This window comes from Siniperca chuatsi, linkage group LG18 (assembly GCF_020085105.1).
Source record: "Siniperca chuatsi isolate FFG_IHB_CAS linkage group LG18, ASM2008510v1, whole genome shotgun sequence".
In the NCBI taxonomy this organism is placed as follows: domain Eukaryota; kingdom Metazoa; phylum Chordata; class Actinopteri; order Centrarchiformes; family Sinipercidae; genus Siniperca; species Siniperca chuatsi.
In genome coordinates, this window is record NC_058059.1 from 25,915,691 (window position 1) to 25,930,428 (window position 14,738).

The following is a 14,738-nucleotide window of genomic DNA, read 5'->3' on the forward strand; positions in this document are numbered from 1 at the left end:
TCTTTCTTTGTTCTTGGTTTCATTTTTGTTCAATTGTTCAACCTGCTCTACTTGAAATATTGAATGTTTAATAAGCCTGTATGGTTTTTGAAATAAATATTAAAGAGAGAGAGAAAAAAACTACAGGTAGCCTACAGATGGCTCTAACAGGATGTAAATATTTCTGTGACTTCCTGTATATTCTTCGAAGGCTGCTGGAAACTGCAGCTTTTTGTCACTGCCCCCTGCTGCTGCCGCCTGATCTCGTCCACTTTCCAGGCGAGGCGCAGTCAGACTGTATAAAACAGGGCGCAGTTCATCTCAAACAAGCCTATTTTTTCCGAAATAAGGTCTCGTGGGGGACACCGGAAGGGGAGGGACTTTGTCGCTCTATATATCTATGGCGTTCCACATAGTGCGCGACACCGGAAGCTAGTGGTCCTAGGCATTATGTAATTTTTAACCCGCAGCCTTGTCTTATAGGCTTATTAGTGGCTATGAAGACAAAAATGCCAAGGCCACTGACAGCAACTACAAACTAAAAATACAATGAATATGTTGGTGTGGCGGATACATATACAAGGAACGTAGTAATGATACGTTACTTACTTTTCTGAATGTGTCCACTTAATGACTGTTTTCGTGGAAGAGTAAGCAAATACTCCTACGGTGCCTCCTGTAAGACATTGCTGAGGGTGAAACCAACATTAGCAATATCGTTTCCATAATTTTTTGGTTTCCATGCTGTCCGAACCTGCCATCCTTCTATCTTACTACCTAAAAACTCCCTACTTGGGAAATTAATAGATGACTACTCCATTAGAAACATTATGTAATTCACAATTAACCGAATTAAGTACTCTCATCATGGTGGTTAGCTAATGTTAGCTACGAAGCTAGGTTACTTGGACAATCCTTTCAACTTGCTTGCTGACAGGTTAGCTTACGATAGCTAACTTCGCTATGTAAACTAAGGTTACCTAACTAAGCCAGGAAAGTGGCGATAAAGAAACTCCCTGCAACTGTCTGGTTGGTGGACATTTTGAGTTTACATTTTAAATGGAATTTTATTTACTTGCAGATACTGTTCATTTATTATGTGGATGTTACCAGTCGTAGCTAACTTGCTATTAAATTGTAGCTAGTAGTGTCACTTAGCTAACGTTTGCTACAAAAGTTGCTAACTGACAAGATAGCTAATTTAGACTGAATGCATAAGCAGATACAATTGCTCATGAAAGTAATTACATCCAAATGAGTAATTCCAATAAATGAAACGTATCAAATACATTGGTTACCTAACAGGCCAGTATAGTTTTTTTTTTTTTTTTTTTTAGCTAAGGCATAGCTAGGTAAACTGTCTGAAGCCCGGCGTTAAGCCTTCAGCTGTTTTCGTTTTTAACATTATGGTCTTATTGACAAAGTTTAAATTGCCCAATTACAAATGTATGGCCGTAGTTTATTTGACATATCAGGTGGGTAATATTGCTTGTAAAAATTTTAGCATTATAATTTTCCACATAAGTATGTGTTATTTGAGTGAAAATGAAATAATCCCATTTTCATTTTCACATACCTGTGTGGGCGTTCTATGACTATATTAAAATGAAAATGGAAAAGCTGTTTGACATTTAATTTTCGAAGTTGTAACCCGCTGTACAGTGGACAATATTCAGATGTTTATTCAAAAATGAAAATGCATTATAAACAATTTAACCTGATTCTCCATTTATGCAAGCAATATTTAAGTCAAAATGAAAATGAAAAGGCAATTTTCTAACAATATGAAAATGAAAACTGCATTTGACATTTCATTTTCAAAGACTTGACCGGCTGTACAGTGGACAATATTCGAATGCAATAAGCAAAACAGCGCCCCCACTCTTTGCATTTACATTTACATGTCAGCGTGCTCTTTTGGGGTCAACGTGAAAATGAAAATGTAATCTGTCAGTGCTCTCATCAAGGCGGGTCTTCAGTTAGGACGTCACTTGCTTGAACATCTGCTTCTTAGCTCATGTACGTAGTCCACTTGTGGCAGGAAGGCGAGAAGGTGTCCTAGCGTCACGGACTACTGGATTACTGTACAAAAACACAACTTTTCTAACTTTATTTACTGATTTTGGTGAAACTGGATGATTCTGATGATGAAATGTTTCTTGCATCACAGCAGCTCCTTGTGCAACATCACCATATTTCATGGAGAAAATATTTTCTGGTTTTCCTTCTGATGTAATGTAGCGTTAACGGTAACGTTACAAAGGTGCTTTTCTTGCCGGGTTTTACTCCTGGCACCCCGGGGCTGAGCCTGCCGTAACCCCCGCTCAGACCTCTGGAGGTGGCATTGACTGATGCCCGACCTCTCTCTCACTCCTCTACTGCTTGACTCCCCTCCTGTCCCGGCCTGAACCCACCGTGTAAATCGCCTCCGGACTGTATTCCATGTCGGCCCTGAAAACCTCCTCCTCTCGGCGGTCCAAAGCTCCCATGCTAGCGCTGTAAACAACATCACTCAGCCGGTGCTCTGAGCTTCCCTGTCCGGGCAGAATCAGCTAATAGGACCGCTAACAAGTTAAGTAGCAGTTAGCGGTTACTTTAGCAATAAGTAAAGCAAATAGAGCTGCTGTGATGCAAGAAACATTTCAGACTCGATCTGGCAATAAAGTATCATCATCATGCAGTTTCACCAAAATCAGTGAATACAGTTATAAAGTTGTGTTTTTGTACAGTAATCCAGACCCGCCTTGATGAGAGCACTGACAGATTACATTTTCATTTTCACGTTGACCCCAAAAGAGCACGCTGACATGTAAATGTACATGCAAAGAGTGGGGGCGCTGTTTCGCTTATTGCATTCGAATATTGTCCACTGTACAGCCGGTCAAGTCTTTGAAAATGAAATGTCAAATGCAGTTTTCATTTTCATATTGTTAGAAATTTTCATTTTGACTTAAATATTGCTTGCCGAAATGGAGAATCAGGTTAAATTGTTTATATTTCATTTTTAAATTGGAATTAACATTTAAATATTGTTCACTGTACAGCGGGTTACAACTTTGAAAATTAAATGTCAAACAGCTTTTCCATTTTCATTTTAATATAGTCATAGAATGCCAACACAAGTATGTGAAAATGAAAATTGGATTTTTTCATTTTTACTCACATAACACATATATGTGGAAAATAATAATGCTATTGTGGAATTACATTTTCTTTTTCAAGTTTACATTATCATTTGAATATAGTCCTGTATATGCTTCCATATGAAACTATTACAAATTAGCCCGTGTGATAAATTTGATAAGTCATAACATTATATCACTAAAATATCATGAGTGCTTATTTTGATTGACCGTTGTGAAAAAAGCCCAAAGTATTAAACTGAACAGATAGGAAACACAGGAAACCAAGAAAAACAGAAAATCCTGACATTTTTAAATCAGTTACCAGGAAATGTTTGGCAGTTTGACTTGATAGATTATTTAAATAATTCATGAATTTTAAAATTGTCATTTATTATTTTTCTGTGATTGACAAATCCACTAATTATGTCTGGTGTTGTTTTACTTTCTGTAAAAAGCTGTCATTCAAGGTGGCTCAGGAGATTTCAATTATGTAATACATACTGATAGTAATGATGGAATTGGAATTTGATTTAGAAATCTATAGTTGCAAGATATTTATTCACTGAAGTAGTTGATACATTTTGTAATATATTGCATTTTCGGTTAAACAACACATTTGCAAACTTACAGACACTAAGAGTCCAAAGCTATGTTACAAAACATTAAAACTTCAACCTCCTACTCTGTTTTGTTTCACCTTGTTCAGAATTGATTCATTGTTAAATCAATTACATTTAGAATAAAGTAAAACTGTTTTAGCCTCACACATTCTAGATATTGTTTCAGTTTTTTGGTATCATTGCAAATTGAATATCTTTGGGGTTTTGATTTGTTCAGGAAAAACATATTGGAATCTCTTAACTTATCCCAAACACATTATTTATCAGATTCCTACTCTGTGGCTGCTCAAGATACTTGTGTCATCTTTGGTATAAATTACGTGCTGAAGTCAGACCCTGCATTGTTCTTGTAGGTGTTGCAAGTCGCTCTCATGTGCCCATGGAGAAGGCGGCCTTTGAGGGGTGGCTGGAGTCAGTCTCCACCACTTTCCTTACTCTGAATGACCAGCAGCGCAACCAGTCTCTTGACCACCTCATATCTTTAAGTGGTGCTGCCCAGCTCCGTCATCTGTCTAATGGACTGGAGACACTTCTCAAGCGTGACTTCCTGCGCCTCCTTCCCCTGGAGCTGGCCTTTTACCTGCTGCGCTGGCTGGATCCTCAGACCCTGCTCACCTGCTGCCTGGTCTGCAAACAGTGGAATAAGGTAAACATTGTGCTTCCTGACATCTGGTACTGTAGTCATGATGTCTTAAATGTTTCTTCGATCACCTGTCAGTGTGCTTTAAGGGTTCTGCGTTGTTCCCTTGCATGTACAACACAAACTGTATTCAGACTGTGTATTGATCAGTCAAACCACAGTTTGTAAGTGGGGTTCAATTCAATTTTATTTATATAGCGCCAATTCATAACAGAAGTTATCTCATTGCACTTTTCCTATAGAGCAGGTCTAGACCGTACTCTTTATAATATTAACTACAGAGACCCAACAAATCCCACCATGAGCAAGCATTTGGCGACAGTGGCAAGGAAAAAACTTCCTTTAAGAGGCAGAAACCTCGGACAGAACCAGACTCAATGGTGGGCGGCCATCCGCCGCTGCCGTTCACTGCTCAGATGCTGAATGCATATGTGCCACCTATACCAACAGCAATGTTTTTTATATATTAATTATTGGACTTACTGTACTTACAGTAATGACTTTTTGCTTGTAAAATCCTCATTTAATAATCCAGGTAATGATTGATATGTCCCGTAATGTGGAAATACTTATGATTTGATCAGATAGTTCCTGATTTACATCGAAATGTTGCCAATTTTACAGTTTTATTTAAGTAATGGTCTTGTGCAGTTGTTTGTGTTTAGACAACATTTGAGAAGTTTGACATATTTTGTTAAATTAATGAAATGAAAATGAAGGTTTCTGTAGAAAAATATGCTTATATCTCTCAAAATAAGGTACCAAAATAGTTTTGATATTTGTAAAGAAACCCAGGTATTATATTGGCACTAGTATCAAAAGTTACAGAGTTACAGGATGTTTTTATGCTAATTGTTGCAAAGTGTAAGTGTTTAAAGTGTTCAAACATTCCAACAAGCGTCCTTCTCCTTGTAGGTGATAAGCTCGTGTACAGAGGTGTGGCAGGGTGTGTGTCGGGAGTTGGGGTGGAGGATTGATGAGTCCATTCAGGATGCATCACACTGGAAGGGGGTCTACCTGAAGGCTAAACTGCGTATGATGCAGTTGAAGGATCAGGAGGCCTTTGAGACATCATCCCTCATTGGCCATAGTGCTCGAGTATACGCCCTCTACTATAAGGATGGCCTCCTCTGCACAGGTACACCGTGGCTCTGGTTTATTTTCAATGTTATTCTCGAGTTATATACAGATGTTGAAAATCCTCTCATCTGTCTTGGAAACTATGACCATAGGTTTAAGTGAACACTTCTCGGTCACAGCTTCAGCAAAAACCTGAACAAGATCAATTTCACACGCATAGGGCTAGAACTGCTGTGAAAAGGGGCCATTGTTTTATTAATCCTTAGGGCAACGACAAACGCAACGTGGTAGGTCTTGGGCACACGGACTGTTTGGGCTTTTCCAAGCACATCTGCTATTCTGGTTCATGTATGTGCAGCAGCGCTAAGTGCTGGGTGAAGTGGAATATAAATCGGGGGATGTGGGAATTAATAAATACACTCTCAGCCAGTTACATCACTGGTCTCATAGCTCTGAAACAGCTGAGCCAATCGCAGGGGTTATTTTAAACAGTTATTTAGTACAATGATACAAATAATAAATAAAATAACAAAAAGTAGTTTGGTGAAGCAGTTTATATGATCGCATCAATCTGACACTCTTTCAGTCATAATTTGTATTTGACGTTGTAATGGTTACATAATAACTTAAAATGTGATACAGCAGCATTTGATGTGTATTGCATTACAAGATTAAAACATGAACTGCTGATTTTTTTTTTTTAAGTTGGAAAGGAGGCTGTAACGCACAGGATTGATGAGCTCCGGAAATCCAAAGTCTCCCACATAAACAACAGAATACCGAGTTCTAACCAACCAGTCTGATGTGTGTAGAGGTGTGTGTGGTATTTTTTTTTTTTTTTTAAGCGGCTTGATGACGTTGGTGATGTAATTAAATCAAAGTAAACACAGTGAACAGTGTGTGTAAAGGCACTGTGCTCTGATGTTCAAATCAGAGGCTCCAGATTTATCAACAAATGTGCCCTTCTGCATTCAGGTGGCTGCAGGGATTTTAATAAACTGAAGAATAAGCTTTTCATACATTATAAAGCAGCTGTGGACAACAGATACTGTAAGACTCACTCATTCATTTACAGAATAATATAGACTGATATACGGAAGTTCCTGCTTTAACCACATTAAATGTTACTTTTTGATGCAGATTTAAATGCATCTACTGGCTGGGTAGTGTTTAATTAAAATGGTTAAATTTGAAGCAACATTATATTTCTGCACATTTGGTGCAAGTATTTAGTTTGCTCTTGTTGATATAATCACCAAAATGGCAGCAAAGTGACTTAGCTTCAGAAACAGATGTGGTCATGAGAAGTCTATTCGCAGCACAAAGTCTAAGACACATTTTTTACCCAAATACCAACAACTCTTTTTGGGCTGCCTCATTTGAATTAACCTCCCTCCTGTTTGTTCCTCTCCTCCCACCTGTGCACCGTGTGCTCTGAGCTGGGCATCAAAATACTACACAGACGGGCAAATTTCAAGGTCAGGAAAATACCAAACTGTCTGAGTGCTGCTGGAGCTGGTTCTTGCGCCCCCACAAAAATAGGGCCCCCTAGAGTTTGGTGACCTCTCATTATTCCTATCGTTGCTCCACCCTGCCTCAACATGAGCAGAGACCCAATCAGCCAGAATAACTGAAAACACCTGTGCGGGTGTTTAAAATGGTACTTAAGCTTTTTTAATAGCTGTAACCTTCCCACATTGAAATTCAAGCATACAGTCTTCACGGGTTATCACTTTTGTGTATTCAGCACTGTCACGTACACTGTCCAAAATTGGGCACCATAAAAGAAGTCATATGCTGTTTCCCAGTTACATACTACATATTAACAACATACAGTATCCATATCTATATACTAATATAGATACATTTTTGCAGTTGTAAGCAGCTCCTCTAGTCCCTTTTGTGCATTGTGTTGTGGGACAATGGTCTCCATCATCAGCACACTCAATGTATGCATAAGGACTGTGTAGAGTATACTTCATTTTGTCACTGTTCCAGTGTGAACACGCTACAGACTCAAAGCCTGCTTAGAATTAGTGTGTAGTGTGGAATTGGTACACAGTTACAGAATAACTGGTGAAGGAATCCATGGCCTTTTTCTTTCAAAAGACATATGTGAAACACCCCTACCCAGAAACATGCCTGAACTGAGGCATGGGTACACTTCCTTCACCACAAAGTTTTAAATCCTGAAAATGTGAAGGGTCAGCTAATACACATTGAGCCATTCTGATAGAGCACTGATGTAGGTTTACATTTACCCACATCACTGTGTCGGTCTGGATGGGGTATTATAGAGTTGTGTCTGAGCTTGCAGCATTAACATGGATGTCCTCTTGTTCTTCAGGATCTGATGACCTGTCTGCCAAATTATGGGACGTGCGCACGGGGCAGTGCATTTATGGAATTCAGACACACACCTGCGCCACAGTGAAGTTTGATGAACAGAAACTTGTGACTGGGTCCTTTGACAACACTATTGCAAGCTGGGAGTGGAGCACAGGGGCTAAAATCCAGCAGTTCCGTGGTCACACAGGAGCAGGTTGGTTTAAATTTACAGCAAGTATTTGTTCTGGGTTATTTAGAGAATAAGCAAAAGCAAGCAAAACTTTATTTATATAGCACATTTCATTCCAGGTCAGGTACAGTGTTCAACTATAAATGTATATAAAAATACATATACATAGTGTACGAACAAAAATCCAAATCAACCAAATGCAATTAAATGGAACCTGTCGGAGTATTCCAGCAGCTTGGACCATAAACTCGACAAACTCTGCTTTTATGGGCATAAATTTAGTCAAACTGTATAATTTGTAAACTTAAAAGGCAAAATGTGTAGATGTTTGATGCAACTTTCAAATGTGATATCATTTTTGTATTTGTAAAAAGCCATTTCCCAATGTTTGAAATACATGAATTAATTTGATATTATGACCTTTTTAATAAATATTCAATTTTTGCAACTGAGTTTTAAAAAGACATTTGAGTCTGGAAACATTTTTTGTCTGCTCAGTCTTCAGTGTGGACTACAATGATGAGCTGGACTTGCTGGTCAGCGGTTCTGCAGACTTCTCTGTGAAGGTCTGGGCTTTGTCTGCTGGTGCCTGTCTCAACACTCTGACTGGACACACTGAGTGGGTCACCAAGGTCAGCTCACCTTACCTAGTCAAGGTTTAGTTTTAAGAAAAGAGTTTATTTATGGATTTTTCTTCCATAACTGTAAATAAGTTGACACATTTTTATTCAATATTGGAATGTCAGTGATTTGATGTTCCCAGTTGCCCATATTATAAATGTGTTTACTGCCTTAGTAATGCAGTAATGCAGTGCATTGTTAAAAATCTAAAATGAAAGTATTAGTAAACTGACATGATCGGAGTTTAATCATGAAATGCTTGATGTGTTTTGAAACGTATCTTGTGTTGTTATCTCCCATCAGGTGATACTACAGAAAAGTGAAGTAGAATCTATGGTGCATAGTCCTGGTGATTATATCCTCCTAAGCGCTGATAAGTATGAAATTAAGGTAATGCTCCTGTCTCCAGCAGTTTCTTTTCACTTTTGAAGAGTAAAGAAATTAAATAATTTGAAGCTGTTATTCAATTCAATTCCGTTTTATTTATATAGCACCAATTCATAACAGAAATTAAAAGCTCTTAATGCTCTTTCTACTATTTTAAAAATTCTTGGTGGTATTTGCATTGTGCCTCCCTTTTTCTTGCCACTGTCGCCAAGTGCTTGCTCATGGTGGGATTTGTTGGGTCTCTGTAAATATTATAAAGAGTACGGTCTAGACCTGCTCTATAGGAAAGGTGCATGAGATAAAAAACCTTTTAGAAACCAGAAACCTTGGGCAGAACCAGACTAGAGAGAGAGAGCAAATTCCACCAAGAATTTTAAAATAGTAATAATGTAATGGAAGTGATAATATTAATAAAGTAATAATAATAGGAATGATAGTCATTGGAATAATAATGACAATAATAGTAACAAAGCCAATAACAACAATTGTAGTAGCAGTTGTCAAGCAGGAACACGGGGGCAACAGGTGGCCCACAACCACAGATCCAGTCTCTGTAGCTCCAGAGGCAGAAATACCCGCTGAAAGCAACAGAAGGAGAGAGGAGAGAAACGAGAAAGCACAAAACTATGGGAGAGAGAAGATGTCGAGTCAGTAACATGCAGTAATGGGATAAAAATGCATACATAGGGAGAGAAGGAGAGAGGTGCATCATGGGAAGTCTCCCGGCAGTCTAGGCCTATAGCAGCATAACTAAGGGATGGTTCAGGGCTCACCCAAGCCAGCCCTAACTATAAGCTTTATCAAAGAGGAAAGTCTTAAGCCTACTCTTAAATGTGGAATAGTGTCTGGCTCCCGAACCTAAACTGGGACCTGATTCCACAGGAGAGGAGCTTGATAACTGAAGGCTCTGGCTCCCATTCTACTTTTGGAGACTCTAGGAACCACAAGTAACCTTGAATTCTGGGAGCACCATGTTCTAGGGAGGTAATAAGGTATTATGAGATCTTTAAGCTAAGAGGTGCCTTACCATTAAGAGCTTTGTAGGTGAGGAAAAGGATTTTAAATTATATTCTGGACTTTACAGTAAGCTAGTGCAGAGAAATATTGGAGAAATATGATCCCTTTTCCTAGTTCTTGTCAGTAAACATGCCGCAGCATTCTTTATCAACTGGAGAGTCTTAAGGGACTTATTCGGGCAGCCTGATAATAAGGAATTGCAATAATCCAGCCTAGAAGTAACACATGCATGGACTAGTTTTTCGGCATCATTTTGAGACATGATGTGCCTGATTTTTGCAATGTTACGTAGGTGAAAGGAGGCAGTCCTTGAAGCTTGTTTCATGTGGGAGTTAAAGGATAAATCCTGATCAAAGATAACTCCGAGGTTCCTTATGGTGGTGCTGGAGGCCAGGGCAATGCCATCTAGAGCAACTATATGTTTAGATAATGTGTCTCGGAGGTGTTTGGGGCCAAACACAATAACTTCAGTTTTGTCAGTTTAACATCAGAAAATTGCAGGTCCTCCAGGTTTTATGTCCTTAAGCCATGCTTGAAGTTTAGCTAACTGGTTAGTTTCACCTGGCTTGATCGATAGATATAATTGGGTATCAACTGCATAACAATGAAAGTTTATGGAGTGTTTCCTAATAATATTGCCTATAGGAAGCATATATAAGGTGAATAGAATCGGTCCAAGCACAGAACCTTGTGGAACTCCGTGACTAACGTTGGCGTGCACGGAGGACTCACTGTTAACATGTACAAACAGATCGATCTGATACATAGGATTCAAACCAGTTTAGTGTGGTTCCTTTTAATGCCAATTTAATGTTCCAGTCTCTGTAATAGGATGTGATGGTCAATGGTGTCGAATGCCGCACTAAGATCTAACAAGACAAGTACAGAGACAAGTCCATTGTATGTAGCAATTAAAAGATCATTTGTAATTTTCCCCAGTGCTGTCTCTGTGCTATGATGCATTCTAAATCCTGACTGAAAATCCTCAAATAACCTATTGTTATTTAGAAATGCACACAACTTATTGGCGACTGCTTTCTCAAGGATCTTAGAGAGAAAGGGAAGGTTAGATACAGGTCTATAGTTGTCTGAAACCCCTGGATCAAGGGTGGGCTTTTTAAGAAGAGGTTTAATTGAGAGGTTTAATAAAGACAGATTTATCATATCCAGTAAAGAAGTGCTAACGGCTGGGGGCGGCGGTGGCTTAGTAGAGCGGGTCGCCCACCAATCGGAAGGTCGGCGGTTCGATCCCGGCTTCCCTCAGTCAACATGTCGAAGTGTCCTTGGGCAAGACACTGAACCCCAAATTGCTCCCGAGGGCTTCAGTGTGTGAATGATTAATATGTTTCTTTGTACTGATGAGCCATCAGTGTATGAATGTAGTGTGTGAAGTGCTTTGAGTCGTCAGAAGACTAGAAAGGCGATATATAGAGAGAGAGCTATACAAGTACAGTACAGTCCATAACTAAGGGTAAAACATCTTTAAGCAGCCTAGTTGGAATTGGGTCTAAGATGAAGATGAAGATGCTTAGATGAATTAATTGATGAAGTTAGTTGAAGAAGGTCGATAGGAGAAGAGCAGTCTCAATATATATCATGTTTTACAGTTGTATCTTATCATTGTTTTGTTGGTGTTCTCATGTGTGAGCTGCTATACCTGAAGAGTCCATAAGATGGAGCAAACACTGTGTTCCTCTGCAGGTCTGGCCTTTAGGGAGAGAAATCAACTGTAAGTGTTTGAAGACACTGTCAGTGTCAGAGGACCGCAGCATCAGCCTTCAGCCTCGCCTGCAGTTTGATGGACGCTACATCGTCTGCAGCTCTGACCTCGGAGTTTATCAGTGGGACTTTGCCAGTTTTGAGATTCTCAGGTAAAATAATATACATGACAAAATGTGCTCTCTGTGGTAAGAGGTAGTAATAAAGCCTGTTCTGCAGCTGGCGTACATTACTTAACTTGTAGAATTCAAATAGCTTATTCTTGTATGTAAGTTTATGTAACACCTTCCTAGAGCAGATCTCACTAAGTATGTAAAAGTAATACATTAATGCATAAAAACATTAAAACAACATAACAAGAAAACTATACAATACAAATACACTGGATTTTTTCCCCCCATTTTTGGGGGGTCAAGGACCTTAATTACCTTTATAAATTTATCAGATGGTGTTGAAATGTTTGAGTACTGTGGGGTGATGAGGTTGAAATCAATTAGGAAACATTAATAAACGTGCTTTTCTGATGGATAACTTTATGTTCAATACAACAACTGTTTTCCATTATTGTGCATTAAATCAGACAAACCTAAACATGTAAAACAAAAATAACAAGTTTTGCTCATTTTTCATTACAGTTTGTTTGGAATGATGGATTTGGACAAGAGAACTTAAAAGACAATATGATCATACTGCTCCTATCACTTTTAATCCATCATTTTTTTATGTTCCCAGGGTGATAAAAATGCAGGATCCAGCTAACCTGTCACTGCTCAGCTTTGGCGAGGTGTTTGCGCTCCTTTTCGACAACCACTTCCTGTATGTGATGGACCTGAGGACAGAGGCTATCTCGGGCCGCTGGCCTCTACCAGCCTACAGAAAATCCAAACGAGGATCTAGCTTCCTGGCCGGTGTGACCTCCTGGCTCAACGGCCTGGATGGGGGCAATGACTCTGGACTGGTGTTTGCCACCAGCATGCCAGACCATAGCATTCACTTAGTACTGTGGAAGGAGAATGGATAGAAACAAACAAGGACTCAAATTCCCAGACTGCTAGGATATGAGCCGCCATCATGTGTGCTCTGGAATATATGAACCTTAACAGCCAAGATAGATCATGCATGGACCAAAACATTTTGTATTTATCTGTTTCTTCCTCAGCATACAGTCCTCCTCTAGACACAAACATGGACATTCACAGATGGAAATGGAAGGCAAACTAAGACAAATGCTACACTTAGTGCTAGATCAGCACTTGCTCCTGATTTCTGCAGAAACCTGTGAACCTCTCATTGTTCTTCTGATCTTAGAAAAAGACAGAAAAGAAAGAAAACAGAAAGAAAACTTCTTGAAAGCCAAGATATTTCAGTGACAACTAAAATGCCACCAAAGGTTTCAAAATAAACACAAGAATAGACTAATGATCTTGTAATAGACTTTAATGTGGAAGTGTAAATGTTTTTGGCAGATTTGCTCTTTGATCAGTTTAGCATTGTGCAGTGATGTCAAACTAGAGCTAGAACATGCCCAATGCCAAGCTGGTCACTGAGCTGATTTGCCAAAACATTGGTTTCTTTGAAGAAAAGCAGGGTTGCCTTAAACACAGTTGCTGTAAATAATGGAGAAGATCTCCTTTGACATCAGATTATGACATCAAGGGAGATATTCCTCAAGGTTTTTACAGACCATCCCCCAGGAAGCTGTATACTGAATCGTATTTTGAAAAGTGGTTTGGTACATTGTTGTGTACGATGTAAAACATTGTGAGGTTTCATGTAATTCAGTGAATATGCTTTTCTAAGGGATGTCTGGTTTAAATGTCAGCTTGAGAAATGTGATGTGCCTTTTCAGTTCATTTGATGTTACAAATTAGAATTCCTTAATAACTCCGGCACATTGCAGTAAGGTGATGACTGCATTGTAAATCTTTCTTTTCTGTTGAATTTTTCATATTTACTGTGCTCTAACAGTTTAAGATGTCTGTAATTTTATAGTTATGTAACTGACATGAATTGCTCAGTGAATTGCTTTTATGAATCATTGACTGTGTAAAACATCAGGTGTATTTTTCTAAAGGCCGCATTGCACAGCTGAAGAAGTGACATGGCAAGCAGTCGAGAAAATTTGAATAGATGGTTTTCCTGGCATAATGAGAAACTATGTGATGTGCTGATGTGATCAGTTTTAACATCATGTGTCAACTTGGTTTTCAAATTCTACTAGACTGAAATTTTAACCATGAATGACTGCTTTTCCCAGAATTTTCATTGATGTCTTCCTTTGCATTAGACAGGTCACAGATCAGCACAGATTGAAATGTATTCATCTGCACCAAACCTCATTTATGGCAAGATCAGTTTTTCTTGCATACAGACCGTAACCTGTTTCTCACATGGATAATTGTACACAGCAGATGTACCGACTGTTCTTAGTTTAGGAATCAATCAAACCTAATCAAAATACCACCAATATATTGTATTCTATACTTCTGTCTGACCATTGCACCACATTATATCCTCCCAGCAGCAAAAAGTTAAATTAAAAAAAAGTTAAAACAGAAAATATAGTAATATGATTTTTATATGAAGTGATACATTGAAATGGGCCAGGATAAAATGTGAAATGGGACATAAAAGTTTTTGTTGATGTATCTCTTCAGCATTAATTGCCATTGCATTCAAGCACTGCACAGTGTTATTTTCACAAAATCTTCTATTGCACATATTGTCATAGCTCTTTGGTCACCATCAGCTTCAATATTGCAGTCTTTCAAATAAATAAAAGTAGCAAATGCACCTAGCTGTGTCGGTGTGTTTGGTCATGTCACCATTTTAAAATGTGAGTCAGCATGTTCCTGATGCATTTTGTTTTTAGCCACGGTGGAAGCAGCTTTAGGAATGGCAATGTGGGTCCAAATACCTGCAGAACTATTGACATTCCCATCAGCTTTAGCTGTACTTTGTATACTAGTGCAAACTGGAAATATTTGCATTTTCTGGAGAAAATGCGTGTGATTGCTGCATCTACTGCTGCT

The 14,738-nt window shown here is 38.8% G+C and overlaps 1 protein-coding gene across 3 annotated transcripts; it reads left to right on the forward strand.

Annotated features, from left to right (window-relative positions):
- Positions 1 to 687: 687 nt before the first annotated feature.
- On the forward strand, positions 688 to 14,499 carry fbxw2 (F-box and WD repeat domain containing 2). Of its 3 annotated transcripts, none has more exons than XM_044174515.1 (8): positions 688 to 1,008; positions 4,078 to 4,370; positions 5,280 to 5,502; positions 7,792 to 7,986; positions 8,461 to 8,594; positions 8,887 to 8,973; positions 11,689 to 11,858; positions 12,439 to 14,499. In XM_044174515.1, exons 2-8 carry the CDS (start codon positions 4,104 to 4,106, stop codon positions 12,725 to 12,727), a joined length of 1,365 nt encoding a protein of 454 aa, XP_044030450.1. In that variant the 5' UTR covers positions 688 to 1,008; positions 4,078 to 4,103; the 3' UTR covers positions 12,728 to 14,499. The 3 variants fall into 3 exon arrangements, with proteins under 3 accessions (XP_044030450.1, XP_044030451.1, XP_044030449.1); XM_044174516.1 differs by having other exon boundaries at positions 688 to 916; XM_044174514.1 differs by lacking the exon at positions 688 to 1,008 and adding an exon at positions 1,041 to 1,454.
- The last annotated feature ends 239 nt before the right edge of the window (positions 14,500 to 14,738 follow it).